At 41.9% G+C, this 23,401-nt stretch overlaps 1 protein-coding gene across 6 annotated transcripts in view; it reads left to right on the top strand.

Annotated features, from left to right (window-relative positions):
- The window catches only part of PCDH7 (protocadherin 7), a 420,082-nt gene that overhangs the window by 48,311 nt on the left and 348,370 nt on the right, over positions 1-23,401 (top strand). Inside the window, exons 2-3 of one of the 6 annotated variants that reach the window (XM_081924376.1) lie at positions 19,320-19,416; positions 21,010-22,863. The exons of 4 other annotated variants lie outside the window; for them this stretch is intronic. In XM_081924376.1, the coding sequence (XP_081780502.1) occupies positions 19,320-19,394 (75 nt within the window). In that variant the 3' untranslated portion in view covers positions 19,395-19,416; positions 21,010-22,863. Of the gene's footprint in view, positions 1-19,319; positions 19,417-21,009; positions 22,864-23,401 lie in introns of those variants that run through there. One more of the 6 variants, XM_081924375.1, reaches the window with a different exon arrangement.

Below are 23,401 nucleotides of genomic sequence, written 5' to 3'. Positions count from 1 at the left end.
AGAGAGAGAGAGAGAGGATGGTCATTTGGCCTGTGCTGATAACATTGCTGTAGTTATAATGAGTTATAAATAAGAAATAACCACAACAAATGCTCTTAGAATACACTGCTTGCTTTTAAACAATTTAATCTTGAAATTCATCCGGCTGTCTGAACCTTGGTTCCTGTAAATCTAAATCTCTTGATTCCAGAGGCACTATCTGAAATACCATGTCTGATTTCGCACCGAATATAGTATTGTCAGCCTAAGATTGGTCGATGAAAGCCCTACAATAACGTAATTGGTTTACAACTCATGAAGCCTGAGCGCCCCGCTCCCCAGTTTAGTCTTGGCATCGGCTTTTGCGATTTTAACAGCTTATGTGACTAGCAGAAACACAAAAGGTGAAGCCTTTTTTGGTATGGAAATACAACTACAGTATTGGAAAACTTTACCTTTATGTGTGTCAGACATCTTATTACATGTGTGTGGCCCCTGATTTATGTTTTAATTCTACCCCACTTGCAAAAGAAGATAGAATTTTGCACATGAAACAAACATATAAAATTTTGTGCATTTTTTGGTGAGATTGGGCCACGAAAATCCTGTAGAGAATGCTGATGATCAGTTTATATGTTTTTGTATGTTGATCTGGTTGAAAGGCAGAAGATTATGCTACAATCAAATACTCCTGCTTTCAAAAGCCTTGAATTGCTGGAAACGTGTTGCACGATTTCTTTATGAGAGTTGTTTTTCCTCACATTTCTGGTATTTCCCAACTAATTATACTATGGGGAGTCTACCAATTGTCATTCCCAAAAGAATGAGCCTTACGTAGATGGACTTAATTTCTTGGTGTTTCTCTACGCCCCCCCCCAATTTTTTTATTTGCTTTTAAAAAGTATAAACATATAACAAACAACAATTCAAAATCCAAATATTGAGATTACTCTGAATCTCCTGACTTTCCCCCATCCCTTCCATGGGTCTTAATGATAATATTTACAACTGCATATCAATACTTATCCAAATTTTTATCCTTTTAAATTATCCATACTTTCTCTAACTTTACAAGTGTGGTTAAAATCCCGCCAATGTTTTAACCTGCTTGCAGTGGTCTCATAAATAAAGAATAAACTTTCCCCATTCTTTTAAAGAGTTCTTGTCTTCCTGATTTTTGAGCTTCCCAGTTAATTTTGCCATGCCGAATTTCTTGTTGTTTCTAATAATCAGTGCAGAACCCTGCAAAACTGGGTTTCTAAATCACATGGGGAGTCTTCACAGGTAGAGGAAGTTTCACATTTCAAACATCACCCTCCAAGTCTGGGAGAGCGATAGGCATACTGAAATGGTAATGGAGCTCAACACACTTCTCCCCACTTGTGTGTAATGTTTGCATAAGAGCATGTCTGAAAATATATTTAATCAGCTTAGAATCAGTTAGAAGATACTGCTTATTTTTAATGCAGCCTGTTATTTATCTCAATCGAGTAGAGAAGGCTTCCTACTTCAGACTTCAGCTTCCAACTCATGAAGAATGGCACACATAGCAATGCAGAGAGGTGGAGCTCAGTGTGCTTATCCCACCAATGCCATCTTTACATGAAATCAGAACACCTGAATAAAGTCTCTAAGGAAGACTGAGCAGCATAGAGGCAGAATCCCATTAGCTGGTGTGCACCTGGCATGGGACTCCAACACATTCTCAGAGCAAGTCGACATGATCAAAATACAAAGCCCCCCAATTTTTATCTTGTATTCAAGTGTGGAGACATGCACAATCAAAAGGCAGTAAAAGTGTATGTGCAGTGTCTGCAAGGATGCTTAGAATTTCATGGGAAAGGGAAGAGAGGCCTAGAATCCAGGTGTGAAGTCTCTTTTCCAGAGCTAGACAACTTTAGCACCTCTGCTTCCTCTTGCGTACTAAGCCAAAGTACATGTATGCTTCACTCCTTTCTACCGAATGGAGGAAAAAAACCTGAAGGGTGAGAGATTTGGGGCTTTGGTGTTCATTGCAGTGATATTGAATGACAGCAGTCCTCATGAATGTCCACAACCATCTTAAGTTGTCCTACTGTGCTGCTGCTCAGGGTGGGTGAGAAGGTAGAATTAGGAACCTGATTGCTCCGAGAAAGTACAATTTAAGGCACTGGCAAATCTAGGGTGTCTTACTCTTCCCCCCCCCCCCCACACACATATAAAGAATTCGAGCAACTTTTAACCCCTTTTGTATTGGTCCTTATATTGGTTGCCAACCTGAATGGAGCCTTGCTATTTTTCCAGGGCGATTTCCTGCCTAGGAAATGACTTGGAATTGATTTTTCTTTTTTTTTATCTTGATACGCTCCGACTCTGAAGTAATATAAAATCTTTGTCTAATAAATGTGTAGCAAGGCTTTTGTGAGCCATCAGAGTGCCATGACATTCTAGTGTATTGATTTTTGCACAGCCGCGGTGTGACGGAGTTAGGGGTAATGGGACAGCAGAGAATTGGGATCTGAATTGTGCACCAGGACTAGCAACTGGCTTGACGGGCATTTCAAAGCAACAGTGATAACTGTGTTCTCTTGTTTCTTCTGTATAAGCTTGAAAGGACTAGATGAAATTCTGTATTACACTTCTTGATACAGGTCCACACCAAACCCTTTTGTAGCCCTAAGGGAGAATTAATTCTACTGTCCTACTGCATTTTCTCACATGCTAACAGGGACCAATTGTGAATAGTCCTCAAAGCCTTCATTAATTTCACCCTCTACTTTCCCACTTGAAATATGTTATCTTGCATGGAGTGAGGGAAAAGGGGCTGCATTCAGTTCCTGCTTGTGGACTTCCCATAGGAATCTGATTGGCCACCGTAAGAACAGAGTGATGAACTAGATAGGCCATTGGCTTAGTCCAATAGGCTGTTCTTATGTTTGTGTGTGTGCATGAAAAAATTGGGAGACGATTGGTCACCATTTGTTCCATCTGCTTTTTCAGCTGAACAAGTCTTACTGAGTTTCATGGTTTCCCACACAAAATAAAATCTTGATTATATGATTATTATGTGAGCCGTGGGGAGACCCGTTGGATTTCAGCCAAACTATACCTTTGCAAACTAATCATAGGTGTAGAGGATTTATGGACGTGAACCAATCTGGCTTTGTCAGCTTTCAATTTATTGTAGTATGTTCCTGACATTTTGCATGCTTGGATGCTACCCTGACCTACAAATGAAAAAAAAAGAAGAAAAAAAGAAATGCTTTCTATAATATAGGGTTTTCCTCCCTGTTTTCTAACAGCATAAGTATTTTGCTTAAGCAGATTTGCTAGAAAATGACAGTTTTGAAAAATTGGACACAGTGGTTGCTGGAAGCATTTCAGTTCCAGGCAATCTAAATAGTGTAGAGGGGATGAAATATCACTGTGTTTTAAAGATGACAGTTTTGTCAAAGATTCTTTTTCACTCTTTGGCTTAAAACAAATTGAGTGAATCAAGTACATCTATTTAAACCATGTGTGCACTCATCGAAGAAAGCACCACCTTGCATAAGCCTTTCTGCTCAGCGCCCCAGTGATGAAGCTGACTTAATAATTGTAAGACAGAAGACCAAAGAATATACTTTTCTCTTTTTTTGTAATTGCTAGTTCAACACAGCCTCAAATCACAACAAGCTTCTGAGGGACATAGTTATGCCCTGCCTACCTGCGTAGAATATACTAAGTTTAGACTGCGTCTGCACTCCAAACTTATAAATGCAACCTGGAAAAATAAAATTTTGCAGCGCATCCTTACAGCCAGCCATGCTGCTTTCTAGAATGTGATGAGCTGTAAGGTATTCAAACAGGAAGACACTCCAGTTCTCTGAGTGCCCATGTCTCAGGCAACCCACATTCAGCTACTAAGCAATTTTGGAGAAGGGGTACTTGGTTAAAAAAACACCAAACACTCCTGCAAACCTCAAGAGTTGCCCTCTGTTCATATTTCCCTCTTGTTTCTCAGTGCCTTATTGCTGTCAGTACTCACCGCCTGTGCTTGCAATTAGAAGAAGCGAAACTAGTTTTACAATCATCCCATCTCCCACAGGGAACCTGAAAGACAGTATAACTTTGTGGATTTCTAATGGAGAGATCTCAGCACCCAAAGCACAGTTCCCAGGATCTGAAGGTGGAGTAAACCACGACAGTCTAACTCAAAAGTGGCTCGCCATGTGGGAAGGAGCTCCTGCGCTACCTTTGTGATGGCCTGGGAATCTGATTCAGAGGCTGAACTGGAGGAATCCCAGCCTGCACAGGAGTCCCCGACTCCAGGGCCGGCTGAGCCGGGGCAGGGGCTTTAATCTGAAGGGCCCTCACCTGGGCCGGATCCTCAGGAGCAGACACCAGCTGAATCCGCTCTGGCTCCGGAGGTGATCGAGGACCCATTGCCTGCAGATGCTCCTCTCCCAGCCCTGTCAGGGGAAGGTGAGGTTGCCTCTGGGTCCAGTAACCCTCCAGCCTCTCCTGAGCTGTAGAGGCTCAGGGCATAGAGGCGGAGGGAACTAAGTTCTCTCAGGAGGAGTGCTCGCCTTAAGGCCAGGAGAGGCGAGTCACCAGGAGAGGTGAGGCCTCAGAGGAGATAAAGGCCAGTCAGCCCTGTCCCAGGTTGCGGGAGCAACATCGTTGGTTACCTGTTCCTGCTGGCACCCTGTCCTGATTTCTGCCAGAGTTCCTGACCACGCCCGACTCCCTGCCTTGGACCCCGCTTCAGCCTTGGACCACACCGCATGGTAACCCCCCGGGACCAGCACAACCTTCCTGGCAGGTGGGTTGCAGTTGCTTACCTGGAAGGTGGTGATGCTCAAGGTTCTAGGGAGGTTGGTGCGGTACAAATGAGCCAGCAAGAGTGCCATATTGGCTCTGCTGGTGCACTTGCTGCTGCCATGCCTTCCCAGTAAGCAACAGTGACCTGCAAGGAAGCTGGCAGCTCCATCCCACCTAGTGAGCTGCTCCTAAATTAATTCAGGGGTGCTCAATGGCCCAACAACATATGGAGAGAGACAGATTCTCCAAGCCTTGTTTAACTAACCTAGATAAGTCTGCAGTGTAGATTGAACACTCAGGACATTTTGTCCACAGGTTTGTTTCTGCCACCATTTGAAAACAGTGGGCACGATCACACAATATTGCTCATTAGCAGAGGCCAGGCTCCTATAATAAATAATAATAATAATAATAATAATAATAATAATAATAATAATAGCCCACCCATCTGGCTGGGTTTCCCCAGCCACTCTGGGCGGCTCCCAACAGAATATTACTTCAAACATAAGCAACTTCCCTAAACAGGGCTGCCTTCAGATGTCTTCTAGGCCAACATTTGTTCGTTCACATTAGGGATGGGTAATCTTTTCCAGCCTGAGGACCAGGGGCAGTGGTGTGTGAGTGGGGCCGGAAACAGAAGTGGGAAGAGCAATGGATGCAATTTTTACTTTTGTGCAGTACACAAGTTTCTACACATGTTCACATATCCCTCCTATAGCTTCCATCAATGGAAGCAAGAAGCTTCACCAGAATTCAAAACCACATTCCAAGCAAGCAAAAACACCCTAAAGAGGGTTAAAAGAGGATGTGTGATGGATGTGGCTTGGGGGGAGAGAAAGTCCTGAGGGCCAGATACAGTAGCCTGGAATACTGCATTTGGACTCTGAGCCAGAAGTTACCCATCCCTCGTTGGCATGCTGCCTCTCTGCTAGTTTACAATTTTAAAATGCTAAAAGCAAACACACAACACAAAATATAGAATAGCAGGTCCTCCCAGGTTTGTGCCTATAGTAGCTATTTACATGACCTCGGGATTGTCTTTTGCTTTCCCTTGGGGTACTGACATATATTCAGGTTGTTTGGGAGAACGTATGGGAAGCACAAGGAGAAGGGGACGACAGAGGATGAGATGGTTGGACAGTGTTCTCGAAGCTACTAACATGAGTTTGACCAAACTTCAGGAGGCAGTGGAAGACAGGAGTGCCTGGTGTGCTCTGGTCCATGGGGTCAGGAAGAGTCGGACACGACTAAACGACTAAACAACAATGGGAAGGACTGCCAGTTAGTGGTGCATTATCATCCCTAACAAAGTGGCATGCTCTTGACAAATGTTAGGACTTCTCCATAGGTGCACTCACTCAACATTTGTAGTGCTCCTCACCAATGGTTTTTGACCCAGTTGAACATTCTTAATTGAGAATTGATAACAGTGTGAGATGTGGTGATGATTTGAAAGCTGTGGTCCTACACACAATGACACTTAAATGAAATGGCACTTAAATGAAATCAATTGGACTGAGAAACCCTTTTATTAAAATGCTCTAGGACTTATTCCTCTGACTGCAGTAGGGGATGGATTGTGTTCTGTACTGTATCAAGCTCCCTTGTGATGTTGACTCTAAAATAAGCAAGGATCCCGTAGCTACATCCATATATTTTCCCTGCCTCAGTGTATTTCAACATTTAAAATAAATTGACATTTATAGGCATGCAATTAAAGCACTATGCACAGTTTGGCCCAGTGCCATCATTTCAGAGTGAACAATGTCTGTTGAAAACATGGCATTTCTGTAATCATTCTTAGAATTAATTTAAAAGTAATTCTAGGTATCCAAAGTTAAAATAATTAAGACTTCTCTTTTCCTTTCTTTTTTAAATCTCACATTAAGGATCATAAAATCCATTTCCATAAACAAAATGTTTGTAGAGAATAAAAAGGCAATTATTTGCCTGCACATAAAATTCATATGATAATTCAGCAGAGTTTAATTAAACCAGTACATCACGCTATATTTATAAGACAAAGGAATATCAAATAAGTTTTTTTTTTTCCTTGTTAGGGACCGTTGCATTTCTCTTTGATTAAAAACCTGAAAATGTGTGGAAGAAACTTCAGCATACTTTTCCCTCCAAGGGGGAAAAAAGCCACCACTAAAATTGTACATCTATATTCTTTAAATAATATATTCTGTGTTACTCTTATTCTACGGTTTCCCACAAGTCATTTCCCTTGTCTGCCTTAATGGAGTACAACTGCTCCACTGGATTCTATAAAAATAGAAAAAAAATAGTAAATCCTTCATTCACCCAAACCACTGTTTTCCATGTTCTACACATAATAGTCACCGAGTGGATTGTATGGTGTACTGCACAAATAGCCAACTTGGTGCTCTCAAGATATTGCTTGACTCCAACTCCCATAAGTCCCCACCAGCATGACCAGTAGTGAGGAATTATGGGAATTGTCACACAACCACTTCTGGAAGGCTTGAGCTATTCCCACAAGGGGGGGGGGGGATAGTTTAATTACACAGCAATCAAATTCACTTATTGGTTGACAGGTGAGTGGCCCTGCCTTTCTTTCAATATGGCTTGCAATTGGCGGGGGAGTTGTCAAAATGGGTTCTCAGCTGGGAAAGAGGCCTTACCCCTAAAGTAGCTTGTTCTATAGATGGCATGTGGAGAGAAGGGGAAAGGGAAAGATTGCAGTGGGAATTCAACTCTAGAGGGATTTCAAATCAAGAGGGAGACACCTTTTCTTCCTTAGGACCTGTCCAAGCACAGAGGCAAGATTTTTTTTTTACCAGGTGGATCTCTCTGAAAGTGGGAGTGTAGAAAATATGCACCCAAAGCTGACGAACCAGGCTAAGTCAGTCCTCTTTTATCACAGCAATACCCTTGTCTGGAATCTCCTGAAGTTCCAGTTTCTCTGCGGTACAAGAATGGGCACATAGTCAGGAGTGCCCAACACATAATTAGGCCAAGTCTCTGCCAATGAAGCTAATGGCAATTGTACAGAGGAAGCTCAGGAACAGAGAATTGTGGAGGATACTGGTTGAGCTCAGGGGTTCCTAGGCCAGCTTCACTCTCTGATTAAAAAGGTTTACAAAAGATTAGGGCATGCTTAGATGATGATTTCTAGGTTCCTTCTTAAAAAAACAACAACTGTGGATGGGGTGTGTCTAGGTTTAGGTGGCATTCAAAAGTACATCTTTATAAAAGAGACTCTCAGAATCTCTCAGAGCTCTCCATACCCAATCAACAGATGATACAGTGTTGCTTTTAGATTAGGAATCAGAGGATGTTTGGACATTAACAATTTCAAAATCCTATGCCCACGAGGTGGTAGGTAATACTTTACAGTGTCTGGAAGCGATAAATGCATCATCCCCATCTTCTTCTTGCTGCTGCTACTGTTGCTTCCTAGCGTGTTTTTAAATACATTTACAAATCATTTAGTTCCATGAATAATGCACTTCTCTGAAAAATCACTTCCCTGGCAATCTCCTGTGACCTTGAGTGTGTGCAATGAAGACCTTACATAGCAACAAATTACAGTGGCAGATACAATTCCGGGCTGGTTATAAGTTAGCCACTTAGGCTCCTTGATAAAATAGGTAAGAAAATTGACACAGCACTTCTTTATGCAATTGCATTTCAAAAAATATATACATTTGTGTCACTTTCCATTTGGCAATCTTGGCCTGTAACATCAGCTTTCTTGTTTTCACTTCAGTGGGGGCTAGGTGACGGCTTTGTATAAATCACTGTCATTTTAAGGAAACATTTAGAGTTCCAGATCATAGCAGAAAAGCAGCCGGGAATGTTTTCCGAGCACAGAAAATAGCTAGCTAGCATGCTTTTAAAGGGAGCATTGTGGGTGATGCTGGCTGCAATGGCATTTAAGGACATTGCAGCTTACCGTGGACTCCCAGCTTCTCATTAGTATGGAGCAAATGTAGTTGTGCTTGCCTCCAGCACCTCATTTTCCTTTGGGATATGGTGGCAAAGTTTCGTTTCCAAGCAATCCAGAGAATGCTTGCAGCGCAGTCCTCTATTGGGCTGTGCCTTGAAGACAGTTTGGAAGCTGCAGTTTGGAATGTAGCATCCCCTAAAGAGAAACTGGGAGGAGGTAGCATAAGGCTTCAAAGTTTGGGCCAGCTGCACTGGCTATCAGCTGAGTGGTAGGCCAATTTTGCTGTGCTGGTGCTCACCTCAGAGGCCTCTGTCAAGCATGGAGAACGCTTTCCAGACTGAGACCCACAATACCTTCTGGGCAACATTCTAGGAGCCATGTTGGTTGGTTGATTGATTGATTGATTGATTGATATATTGCCTACATCATAAGATCTCTTAGGGTGGTTCACAGAATAAAATGCAGGATAAAAACAAGTAATTAAGTAAAACCAAACAGCAAAACAGTATTTCCCCTTCCCACAGACACATTTAAAAGGCTGTGGAATATTAATCAGCCAAAGGTGTGGTTGAAAAAGAATATTTCCACCTGGTGCCTAATATATTCCACAAATGGGGGGGGGGCACTGCAAAAAAGGCCCATTCCAGACATCATGAGGCACATGAAAAAGGTCCCCACATGATAAACGCAGAGTCCAGGACAGTTTATATGGGGAAAGGCGGTCCTTCATGTTTTGCGGTCCTGAGCCATTTAAGGCTTTGTAGGTTGAAAGCAGCACTTACAGGTCAAAACCAACCAATCGTGGGTGGGCCAGGGGCAAAGTGGGTGGAGATATGTAAAATAGGCTGGTTTTTATGGACACTCACCCACCCGCTATCCTCAATCTCGGCAACCAGTAGTCATTATCTGAGTTCAATTATATATATATATATATATGCAGGTTTTGGTGTCCTCGGGTGTCTTCCCGTGTAAAAGTTGGGGTGTCTAGGCGACGTTTCGATGAGGTCTCACTCGTCATCTTCAGGCTGGTGCTTTCGGCTTCTTGTTACTGGAACAGAGCAGGATCTCAGTGTTTGAGTTCCTATAAATACTGTTGAGGGGGTGTGGTGTATAGCCTCCAATGTTCTGGGCAGAGAGGAAGTTCCCAGGCTAGTGTGCCTTTTCTTCTTTTGTTCCTTAATTACTTGAGGGATATCCTGAGTGATTTCTTGAGTGATATCCTGAGTACCACTTAGGTGGGTCATTAGGTGTGGATTAGTTGCTAAAGTCTTTGTGTCTTGACCTCTTGAACTTTGTGAAGAGTTTTTCTGAGAAGATGGCTGTACTGCACTTAGTTGTGCTCTGGCTTGGCTTCGTGTATAGGGGCGAGCTGTGGTTTTGTGGCTTGTGTCAGCCAGATCTGTGTAGGGATTGCAGGGGGGTGCAGCATCCGGAGGTGCCTCCATGGTTTGGCTACTGGATGGTGTCTGTAATTTATCTGTGGAGAGGGTCTGGGTTTGGGTCTGGTGTGGTTGATTGGTGATGGCGTTCTGTGTGCCTCTGGATCTGGTGTCAGTTTTTGTGGGGAGGGCTAATTTCCAGATGTCTGGCAAGCGGGATGTGTCGTCACGCTTGTTCATGTTGTGAGGGTGTTTCTCTATCTCGATGGCTTCCATGATTATTCTCTTGTGGTGATGTTCCATGTTAAAGAGCAATTTGGAATCTGCAAAATTAATTTCGTGTCCTGTTTCTTTCATGTGTTGGAAAAGAGAGGAAGTTTTTTCTTCTTTTTTGACGGCATTCTTGTGTTCTGCGATACGTGCATTTATTCGTCTGTTTGTTTGTCCAATGTACGTTTGCACCAACCAAAAAATAGCCAATATCCTCAGAAACCCCAAGGATAAAATCCAGTTGGAAAACCAAGGGGTCTATGAAATACCCTGCAAAGTCTGCCCAGCCACGTACATTGGACAAACAAACAGACGAATAAATGCACGTATCGCAGAACACAAGAATGCCGTCAAAAAAGAAGAAAAAACTTCCTCTCTTTTCCAACACATGAAAGAAACAGGACACGAAATTAATTTTGCAGATTCCAAATTGCTCTTTAACATGGAACATCACCACAAGAGAATAATCATGGAAGCCATCGAGATAGAGAAACACCCTCACAACATGAACAAGCGTGACGACACATCCCGCTTGCCAGACATCTGGAAATTAGCCCTCCCCACAAAAACTGACACCAGATCCAGAGGCACACAGAACGCCATCACCAATCAACCACACCAGACCCAAACCCAGACCCTCTCCACAGATAAATTACAGACACCATCCAGTAGCCAAACCATGGAGGCACCTCCGGATGCTGCACCCCCCTGCAATCCCTACACAGATCTGGCTGACACAAGCCACAAAACCACAGCTCGCCCCTATACACGAAGCCAAGCCAGAGCACAACTAAGTGCAGTACAGCCATCTTCTCAGAAAAACTCTTCACAAAGTTCAAGAGGTCAAGACACAAAGACTTTAGCAACTAATCCACACCTAATGACCCACCTAAGTGGTACTCAGGATATCACTCAAGAAATCACTCAGGATATCCCTCAAGTAATTAAGGAACAAAAGAAGAAAAGGCACACTAGCCTGGGAACTTCCTCTCTGCCCAGAACATTGGAGGCTATACACCACACCCCCTCAACAGTATTTATAGGAACTCAAACACTGAGATCCTGCTCTGTTCCAGTAACAAGAAGCCGAAAGCACCAGCCTGAAGATGACGAGTGAGACCTCGTCGAAACGTCGCCTAGACACCCCAACTTTTACACGGGAAGACACCCGAGGACACCAAAACCTGCATTCCTGTACCCGTGAAAATCTACGAAAGCATATATATATATATATATATATATATTTTCTAGGCAGGCAAAGGCATTCAAGGTGTGTGAGAAACAAAGCCAGTGAGGGGCATAGCCTATAGAGAGGGTGGAGGTTCCCCAGCGTAGGTCATCTAACCACTAGTGAAAGTATGAGATATTAGAAAGTACGAGATATGAGGAGATAAATTTCCTCAAATAGAAAGATAATTGATTCTCTATACCATATGGGATGTTTTCTTCAAAATATACCTCACTATGTGCTGAGATCTTCTAGAAAGCACCCCCGGGTGCAAGTAGATAAATAGGGACTGCTTACCAGCGGGAAGGTAAACGGCTTTCTGTGTGCTGCGCTGGCTCACCAGATGCAGCTTGTCACCCTGGCCACGTGACCCGGAAGTGTCTGCGGACAGCGCTGGTTCCCGGCCTATAGAGTGAGATGAGCGCACAACCCCAGAGTCTGGCAAGACTGGCCCGTATGGGCAGGGGTACCTTTATCTTTTAGGCCCTGTTTAGGACAATGACACTTTCTCTCATATAGGTGAATATAGCATTGCAGCCTTTAAAAAAAATATGTTCTCAAAGGTGATCGCTAATTATCATGATCGGTTTTATGCTGCTTTATTGATATACTTTTTTTAAAAAAAATGTTTCTAATTCCTTCCTTCTGTCTTTGATATGTTTTTGCATGCACTCATTTTATACAAACGTAACTTTGAGTACTGCAGGTTGTAAAGGAAGCAACTGATGCAGAAATGTCATTAAATAAATAGCTAACTAGCTACAGAGCTAGCAATAAATGAAACAGAACTAGTTGGAAACATGAAATGTGTGCGCTTTACTACTGTAGTATGTGATCCTAAGCATATTGAACATGTAAGAAGTCCCACAAAATTCAGAGCAGCATTAAGAGCTAGTGTAATATTGGTGAAAGTTGCCAGTTCAAATCCAGTTTCGTTGTAAACTCTTTGAATTGCCTTAAGCAAGCTGCTTCCTTCATCAACTTTCTCCTCCCACCCAGTAATATGAAAGATAATAAGGAAACAATAATTTTAGGCTGCCATACAGAGTGGTTATTGTAAACATGTACTTTATAGGCTGAACACTTGAACACTGAGCACTTGAAACGTACCATATAAATGCTCAGCATTGTGTCTAGCAATGCCGTTAAGAACCTGCAGCGTAGCAGTCTAAGTTTGTGACCTTGAACTGTAAATAATAGTGCTAGAGTGGGCTGGTTCGTGCATCCTAATAATTCTCCATGTGAAGCTACTCCATGGAAGAAGCGGCGCATAAGGTAGCACAGCAACTTTGATCAGGCCTGGCTTGCTTGTGTGAAATCTCACCTTTCAAGGATGAGACAAAGCAGCTGATACACTGCTTCCTCAATGCAGCTGAATCTGTTTGTATTTTTGTTTTTTTCTGAGAATGGGCTGGAGAGGAGGATTTTAGAATGTAGGGACTAGTAATACAGTGGTACCTCGGGTTAAGTACTTAAATCATTCCGGAGGTCTGTTCTTAACCTGAAACTGTTCTTAACCTGAAGCACCACTTTAGCTAATGGGGCCTCCTGCTGCCACCGCGCCACCAGAGCATGATTTCTATTCTCATCCTGAAGCAAAGTTCTTAACCTGAAGCACTATTTCTGGGTTAGCGGAGTCTGTAACCTGAAGCATATGTAACCTGAAGCATATGTAACCTGAGGTACCACTGTACTCCTGTATTACTTTTCTTGCTTATGCACGACTTTATGGACACTCTATATGAAGGATTTTAGAGAGGTTGGGGACGACGACACACAGAGGGTATATATATATAGAATGAGGGGGCATTACTGGCAAGCCAAATGTCATTTCAGCTGAAGCAACACAAGCAACCTCTGCCACAGCCATTTTAGGAGGTCCTTGGGAAAACTGACTTGGCATTATATGGTGTCAAGGTACGACTCCTAAGTATGTCCAGAGAAGATGGGTATGGTGCATGGAAATCTCCCCTCCCCATGGACAATTCCTGACCTCTATCCACTCTTCTCTTTGAGTGCAAAACTGGCAGACTAAAATTCGAGCTGTTCCTGGCATAATCCGAAGCAGTGGAAAAGCGCATCAAAACACAAGCAGCAATCCTGTTTCACAGCATACAGGAAATGCCCTTAAAACATTTGTCATATTATCTGCATTAAGTAATGTGGAAGGTCCGGAGAGCATGGATGAGATCATAGCACTGCTACCCACACAGGAAGGTAACATTCGAGACAGATGCATTCCAGAATTAAAAGCAAGCACATAGATTTAGACTTGAGGGAGGAAATGTGGCTCAGAACATGTTCCATCTTCCACATAGGCCAAGCTGTGAAGCATTCTTAAATAGACACAAAGGCATCGTTTAGCTGGAAACAAGAGCTCACTGCACCTGTGAAATAACTGTGCTGAATGCCAGGGCATCATATATATATATATATATATATATATATATATATATATATATATATATATATATGGAGTTCTGCTATGGCCACCATAGCGACAGAGAAGGGCAGATTCTCTCCCTCCACCCTTACACACCTGTGCGTCAGAGCCCATATGCTTATAGCTCAAGAGTGCCTAACCAACTCACTGATTCATCATTAAACAAAATCTCTTGTTTGCAAGGTTTATGATCTAACTGCAAAAGTATTTATGGAAATGTATTGCCTAATATCATGTGATATAAAATCTGCTGGAGGCAGGCGGAGCCTGTGGCCCGCCAGATGCTGTTTCACTATCCCCTGCCAGCATGGTCAGTGGCCAAGAATGATGGGATCTGAAGTCCAACAACATCTGGAATGCTACTGGGTCTCCATCCCTGGTATAAATATTCAGTTGTTGAATAGATTGTGGTCTTCTCTCTTCACAAGGTCAGACTTGCAAGCCTGGATTGGCTATAGCTATTTCCATTGACTATTTCCACAGTTCAATAGGATTGAGAAGACACCCTACTGAACTGTGGAATGTGTTCTTTAAGCCTGTTCCCATGTTGAATGCCTGGGCCTAAGAGATCTGCTGTTCCTGCAAATATTGATTCTTTCCCTCCCTTTCCTTACTTTTTGCTGACTGCAAGAATTTTAGCATGGTGTAATGCTTTCTCTCTCTCTCTCTCTCTCTCTCTCTCTCTCTCTCTCTCTCTCTCTCTCTCTCTCACACACACACACACACACACACTTTTATATGCATTGTGTCATCATTCTGCAGTCAAAATTTTGAGCATTTTTAATAACCTGAATGAACAAAAAAGTCAATGACATAGTCATCAATTGCTCATTGACTACGTACAAGGGCATCTATCATTACTACATGGCGAAGTAATCCTTTGCTTTCCAGCATAGCTTCAGCCTAGATTAATTAACATTCAATCATTATACCACCATTACCTTGCAGCTGATTGTTGTATTAATTAAAGTATTTGCTTTGAAACCTTTATGGCTGGTTCATACACACATACATAGCACCTGGTTACTTCGAAACTTGATGAGTATATGAATTGACTGTTGAAAAGCACTGGGTCACAGGATAGACTGTCAACAGATTAAATATTGTTTAGTTGATTAAACATATGCATTTTGGTGCATGAAGCATGCTTTCAAGATGGTAGATGAAAACCCAGCTGTCAGCTTGTTCAGAGACTTAGTAAGGGCAACAGGTCAGGCACCAGTGCAGCTTTCCATGAGTTCTATGCCTGAAGCCTAACACAGAAAAGTGCATTTAGTCATTGATTACTGATGTGATAGAGAAGATTTTTGGCACAACAGCTGTGTAGAAGCAGTCTATATGAAGAATAGAATTTTTGAATTTGATCATGCCTTTGAAAGTCCACAAACATTAACTTCTTTTCTGCCAGTGTGAGGAGGGAGTTGTGTACTGTTTTGTGTCTTCCTGAGGGTTAGAAATATTATTTATGCCAAAACTGTATGGCAATATTTTGTATCTGGTGTTTTTTTCTTGCCCCTAGAGAATCAAAATTTGTTGATGACTTTGCTGACAAAAGTTCCTATAAACCAGCTGAACTTCTTTATTTGCAAAAGTCATTTATTTTAATCAAAGTTGATTCACATTTATCGATGGCTGTTGGTTCCTGGTTTCAGTTTGGGTCCATCTTTGCCTTATTCATGGGTTTGTTTCTTCCTTGGACACTGTCTGCTCTCAATTTAGCATTTGGCTAGTAGATTTCTAATAAGCCCTTCAAAGTTCCCCTTTTTAATCTCATGCTAAATTATAATTGGATGATTTTCCAACTGAAAATCATGGTTGTAATAAAATCCATCTGTTGCCCGTTAACAAGAAACCCTCTTTGTGGAGGAGTCTAGCTCATTTATTTTATGGCTTTCCAGTTCTCTTGAGAATGTTAAAAAATATGCACGTTGCTCAGGTTTATTGCCTTTGATATAACCAAATGATGCTTAACACCACAAGTGGGCAAACAGATTGATCTATTCTTGTTGCTGAACACATGAACTTATGAAACACCTTCAGATGCATTACAGAAATCTAGCCTACTGAGGTCTATTCCTGAAACTCTCCACAGCTTCAAATCAAGGCAAAGCCCTACTGCTGTCCATTTCCACTAACCTTATGGAGCTGTTGTACCTGCACTGCGTAGGTAGAGACAGGTGGACTTTATTGAGTCCCTTGATGGCCCTTTCCTCTTTCATGACCCAGCTCTCGAGCACCTGTGGGAGTTACCTTCTTATTCTGTGTAGGCCATAATGCATGGGAGGCCTTGAACTGCTTAAAGAGCCCTGTGTTGCTAGATGTGAGCTTCAACCCAACCCTGGGTCACTAACGAGTGTCCCTGGTTACTGTTGCTCCTGAGGACCTGGGGGTGATGTGGGATGGTCCAGAGCTCTAATGTCATTCTGACAAGGCACTGAGGACCCTAGGAGTGGAGCCCTGCTCCACTCAAGAAGGATCTCATCCTGGAAAACATTCTCTGGCTGTGCTTCAGAGGCTGTTGATGCCTGAGGTACCCATCTGTTCTAGGAACCACCATTGGATTCTACTCCTATTCCACTTTAAGGAAAGTTTCATTTGGTCTGACTGTTTTAACTAGAAACTTTAGGAACTGAACCAAGGGCCTACATGCAAATCATGGTCTCAGCTGCTGTGCTTCTCCTCTCATGCCTTACTCACACAGTAACAGGCAGATACTCTGCGCACCTGAACATAATTTCACAGAGACTTCATACAAGCAATGTGATGCTTATGTTTAAGCAAGAAGCCATAGGATCAAGTTGTATGTATCTTCTCTCATCAGCTATGGTGCTGTGATCTCAAACACATCTATGCTTGTGGTTTGTTTGGGGTGGAAATTCCTATTTTTGTAGGCACTCTTAATATTTTATTTTCTAGAGGAGACACACAATCTTGTTTGTGCATTAGCGTGAATGTGTACTGGATGGGTTGGAATCAGATCTGTCATCCTGCTCCCCATGCATTCAATTGCTTGCCAGAACAGGACCTGGTAGGCATGTCTCTCTCTCCTCAAGGTTGGAAATTATGGGAAAGCGAAGAAGAAAGACCCCCTACACATAAAGAGCAAAGGTTCTTCTGTGTGGTCAGTTGAATGCAGGGAAAGGAAGAAAGTATCAGGAATAGGTTCATGCCTGCCATCTCGCTCCCCTCCTCCAGGTTTGATAAAGCACGTGAAATAGGCTATGATTATATTACCGGATGGGCTGTGTGGGTAGAGCAAATCTCAGATGACTTGATGCAGGGTGTAATCAATGCACAATCAATGCAAACTGTACATCTGTGCAACCCGTTTTTGTTGTTGTTGTTTGCAAATTCATGGAGACAAATGCAGTAAAATTGAGCCCCCAGTTTCAGAGATAGCATGCCACTTGGTGCAGCCAAGACCCTCCCTCAGAACCCTTAGTAGCATCTGGCAGAGTGGCTGTGTTCCACAACTAAAGTAGCACAGTGTGTAGGCTTCCAGATGGCTTTCCTCTGAGAACATTGCATTTCGATTAGGGAACAGACATGACTTATTTGAGGACATTTGGACAGTTTATTGAAGACATTTGGAAAACTTTTCTTGATGATGATCTCTCTCCCCCCCCCCATCTCTCTCTCACTCATATATACTATCATACAGGTTGCTTCTTCTTAGGGATTATTTACACCTTAAATACCCTTTTAACTTAATTCATAGGTCGCTTCCCAGACTGTCAGTATTTTTCAGGAGGGATTCAAGCACATACTGGAAATTTAGGCATACACAGTTACAATGAATTAACATTGCACCAATGGGGGGGGGGAGAATCCAGTTGTTGTTTCTGCAGTTAGGAAAGTGACAGGGGAATGCATCAAAGAATGTGGGATGCATGAATGATTAATGGGAAGACATATAAACACCATACAAGCAAATCAGAATGAATCTTCATTGTTGTTTAGTCTCTAAGCAAGCAAATCAGAATGAATAACCAGTATGGCTGGGCATCATCTAACCACCGCACAAGCTTTGTGGAAGCAAATCATGATGGATGTTCAATAAACAAGGTTGTCTGGAGAAGCCCATAGTTATTTCCTGAGAACTGCTGCTCTGTGAAGAGGCTGGGAGTGTATCCAACTGAGGAGTCCCCGCACTTCACCTAGCTACAATTCACAGGATTCTTTGGGGAGTGCATGGCACTTAAGTGGGCATAAAGCCCATCTTAGTGTAGATAAGTGAGCTGCTTTACAGTTTCTCTTGGGATGGGAGTAAATTGTGTGGATATTTTAAGGATTAGAGAACTCTACGGCATGATTGTGGACAACCTGGGAGTTGCAGCCATTTGCACAGAACAAGTGCTAGCAATTAGTAAAATACACATTCGGAAACTGTGTAACAAAACCCAGCCGGGTGTCTTGCTTGCAGGAGGCAACCTGTAATGTTCATGTTTCCAAGGGGTTGAACTGTTGTTTTGTATTTTAAGCCATGCGATCAGGCAAAATAGCAACAATCTGCTGTTCTGGTCAAGGTCAACAGATAATGGAGAGGTGCCTCTCAAGGACCCAGCTTCTCAAGGACAGCTGTGGCCCTAGGCTTGATATGCGTTGTGGGGCAGAATTTAGCTGTGGTATTATGGGAGCCTTGGGGGCAAACCACATCCATTGGGTCCCCTTAGCTTAGAAGGGGAGGGGGGAGGCATGCAAACTGAAAATTCTCATTCCTTTGGAGCTCTGACCTTGTTGGTATTCTTTGCAAAGCAAGAACAGTGGCACTATTGAAATGGGGACCCTTTGATAATTTGCTCCCAGCAATGCCTTATCCTCCTCCCCCTCCTCCCCTCCTCCTCTTCTGAAAATAAGTTTATTATTTTACATTGATTTGCATTAAGATCATATAACAATTTACATTAAAATCTATTCAATTCACTGATCTTTCCTTTCAACCTGACCTTGATATTGAGGACGGTATTTAAGAACACATTGTCTTTCACTACGATGCAAAACTTTCTATTTGCTTTCCATTTGTATTTTTGTAACATTTTAAAATGAACCATTAGAGATGTTAAAAGGGAATATCCTTCTTGCTCCAGCTTCCTCTTGTTGCATGAAAAAGGCTGCTTCATATGTTATGCCAAGGCGGAACCCTACAGCATGTCTTTGCTCAATTGGGCTCTTGAGAAGTTATATCTAGCATTTCGCTGTTCAGCTCTGTGATGCTTTAAGTAGGGACTGTATTTGCTTCCCTAAGGGCACCCCACCCCATGCCACATAGCAAAATGCTTTTGAATCTCCCTGGTGTATAAAACCCATTTTATTATGATGCAGGATGTGTGGGCAGGAAGAGAGGAGTTGCTGTCAGGAAGAGAAAAAATCAAAGCCCTTCTGCATCCCTGGCGCTAACCATGCACATCTCCAGATAGAGGCCAGTATACTAGAAGCATTCTATTCTGTTTTGCTGAGCTTTGGCTCATCGTGTCTTTTCTATGAGGGATCAGTAATTCCATTATAAGGTTTGTGTGCACACGGATCACATTTGCTCTGGCACAGGGTTTCCCAAACTTGGGTCTCCAGCTCTTTTTGGACTACAATTCCCATCATCCCTGACCACTGGTCTTGCTAGGGATGATGGGAGTTGTAGTCCAATAGCAGCTGGAGACCCAAGTTTGGGAAACGCTGCTCTAGCAGCTCCATGCATTCACTTCGGGGATCACTGGCACTAACTAACTATAATAATAATAATTTATTTTTTATACCCTGCCCATCTGGCTGGGTTTCCTCAGCCACTCTGGGCGGCTTCCAACAGAACACTAAAATACAATAACCTATTAAACATTAAAAGCTTCCCTAAACACGGCTGCCTTCAGATGTTTGGTAGTTATTTTTCTCTTTGACATCTGGTGGGAGGGCGTTCCACAGGGCAGGTGCCAATACCAAGAAGGCCCTCTGCCTGGTTCCCTGTAACTTGGCTTCTCGCAGCGAGGGAACCACCAGAAGGCCCTCAGCCCTGGACCTCAGTCCAGGGCAGAACGATGGAAGTAGACGCTCCTTCAGAAGCAACCCCCAACCAGATTTCAAAACCCAAAGCAACTTGCCACTCCTGGGATGTAAGCAGAGACTTGGAGTGAGCACTTACATTGTGGACTGGAGCCAGCCAGAGGCCAAATGTAGAGATTGGAAGCCGGTGCTACAGAGGACACATGTAGAGGCTGAAAGCAGCTGCCTCATGTCTCTTCTTCCACACATCTCCCACAGTGCCAATGCTATACATGTCTACTCAGAAGCAAAACCCATTGAATTCAATGGGATTTACAGCTTAGCATGTATAAGACTGTAGCCTCTGGAACAGTGAGTAAAGCGAATTCAATATGATTGCAGTGCGAGTTTTTTAGGCGCCCAAGCACATCAGTTGTTGAACACTTGCAGGGCGGGTGGGAGAGCACTGCAACACAAGTCTTTCATACTGTATTTCACATTTTGATTTGGCAGGGACAACATATGGGTTCCTGGCTTTGCCTTACATCATCCGTAGTGTCTAGTTCTACCATAAAATGCATTGATACTTACGATGAATTTCATGTGGCCTCTTTATTTCCATGCTAGATCTCACTTACTTAGACAACTAATAATTTAGTAATCTACTGCAACATGATTTTTTCCCCTTTCAGGACAAAAATGCTACATTTTTAAGGACTAGCTGGGGGAAAAAAAAACCAGACGAAACCCAAGTAATGTTAAAACAGCCCAAGAAAAAAAGAGACACAAAACTTAGTATGTTTTTAATTAAATAAACCTGGACCAGAATTCTGTTTTCTGTTTTAAAGTGGCATCCTCAAGAAGAATTCCATGCAATGTTATGGCTATGTACAATCTAAATCTAATGGAATCTAATGACTGGATTTAAGGGGGTGGAGATGTGAATCTCTCCTAAGAAGTGAAATCCATTGTGGTAGGAATAGGTTAGCTAAACCCTGCTCACATCCCGGTAAGCAGACATATATTTTTGTATTTTTTATAGGTGGATACAGTGCAGACTACGCAATCCCCTGGCCACATTGAGGAATCGTGTAAAATGAATGTATGTGCTCGTAAGTGAAATATTTATGAATGGAGCTCCAACTCTTAGTGTATGTTGGATCATAAAAAAGACACATGACCCCTGTTCGACAATATCACCCTAAATTCGATTCCCAAGAGGAGGGGTTGCTGCAGAGCTCAAAAGACATTTAAAGCAAAAAACTCATTATTTTTTAAACTGACTTCTGATTCATTCTTATTTTTTAAAATAATAATAAAAAATATAAATGTGCAAATGATAAAATAAATTACCTCTTGGGATTGTGGTGTTTTGGGAAGAACATTCAACTGATTCAAGAGCTCCAAAGGGATGTGAGAAAGGTTTTTGTAAGATGGAGTGACCAGCCGTGGACAAACTGCATCCCATACCATCTTATGTAGAACTATGAATTGGAGAGCAAGGCATCTCTCCCCCTTCATTCTGCCTCCAAGAAGACTGGAATGCTGTCAAAGAATCTCATACAATTAGTGCTTTAGTTAGTAACTGGGGAGGACGGAGGTGAGTTTAAAATGTGTGAAAGTAAGAAACAGCTGTGCTACATAGGTAAACAAAAAAATTCCTCAAGCATGTGCTAGATCAACAAAGAAAATGGTATCTATACCTCAGAACAGATTCTGAGAAATCAGAATAAAACCCGTCATTTAGAAATGTTGGTTGAGAAAGTATGGATTGGACCCTCTGGGTTTGCTAAGGAAGATATTCAAAGGCAATGTATGGGGGGAGAAAAGACAAAACCATAACCCTGTTAATTTCCCTGTCAGTAAAATGGAAAATCAAGTATTTGTCTGCCAAAACATATGTATTTAAAAATGTGTGATTGAGAAGTCATGACTTATTTATGAAGTTAGGAAGGTTATAGCTATTGAATAATAATAATAAAAAGCCTTTCCCCAATTGCAAAAGGAGAGGGTTTCGGTTTAATTAAAAGGGGATATGCATGATGTGGGCACCCTCTTTGCATTCCTGGTCCTTGTTAAGCTTAATATGTCATAAAAATTCAAAGACTATATATATATATTTTGTAGCCAAAAGATTAAAGATTATATTTGAACATATATGAAAGTTAGAACTATTGGTTTGTGAGATGATGGGGGGGGGGGAGGCTGATTATCCTGTATTCTAATTGTCTCATTCAAATCAAACATTTCCATCATCCATGGGAGAAGCAGAGGTATTTTAAAGTATTAACTACCATTTTGGGGGTTTTATTTTCTGGCCTTTACTCGTTGGTTACCCATAAGTCATAAATTTACCTTATTCAGATTGCTGGTTTATATCTGATATATTTATATGAGGCTATTACATTGCATTCATTTTTTTAAAAAATTGTATATGTATACAATTACTTGACTTCACAATATGCCTTTTCTGATATTCAAAACCCAGTGTTAAAGATCACTCTTTTGGAGAAACCATCTTGCCAAAGTTAAGGACTTTTAAGTCCACTTGATTTCAGTGAGAATAATTAAAAACATGCACTTAACTTTCCCACTGAAAGCTGTGAAACTTTAATGTACTTAACTTTGACTTGATTGTACCTGATTGATTGATATGCATTTTTCTTCCTTTTGTATTAAATCACACATGTTCTTTGCTATTTTTTTTTAAAAAAGCTGGTGGTCTGTCCACTTATGGTAATCATTCTCAGGTGGTGGAATCTATGATACGGTAGAAGTTTTGACCTCTTTATTGTATTGAGAATATATTATCAAACTTCAAAGTCTGTACACTTCTACTGTATTGATTTTTCTGTCAGCAAAATCAATAAGTAAAATTAAAATTTTTGAAAATCTATTTCTTCCTTATTATTTTTTGATTTGCTTCACAGTCCTATGTACATATTTGGGTTGCTTAACCTTGAAGTCTAATTTGAGGATGCACTGATACGGAAACACATCAAGAGCTTCAGTAGTGCTGAATAAAATATACCACAGAATGTTTATACAATACAAAAGGAAAGAGAAGTGAAAGAAAAAGTCAGCTTTCTACTTCAGTGTCACATTTTGAGATCATTTCAGAATGGAGCTCACATTAGGGATGTATATTTATTTTGGAACAAAGTGAAAAATCGAACCTAAAAATGTACATTTAGTTTAATTTTATTTTGCTCTAAATTAACAAATAGAGCAATGGGTTGTGAATGAGACTCCTACTTGTGACTCCAATTCATACCAATTAGGTAAAGGTAAAGGGACCCCTGACCATTAGGTCCAGTCGTCACCGACTCTGGGGTTGCGGCTCTCATCTCCCTTTATTGGCCGAGGGAGCTGGCATACAGCTTCCGGGCCATGTGGTCAACATGACTAAGCCACTTCTGGCAAGCCAGAGCAGC

Source organism: Podarcis melisellensis (assembly GCF_964234715.1).
Source record: "Podarcis melisellensis genome assembly, chromosome: 9".
Lineage (NCBI taxonomy): Eukaryota > Metazoa > Chordata > Lepidosauria > Squamata > Lacertidae > Podarcis > Podarcis melisellensis.
This window is presented reverse-complemented; position numbering and strand designations above follow the sequence as displayed.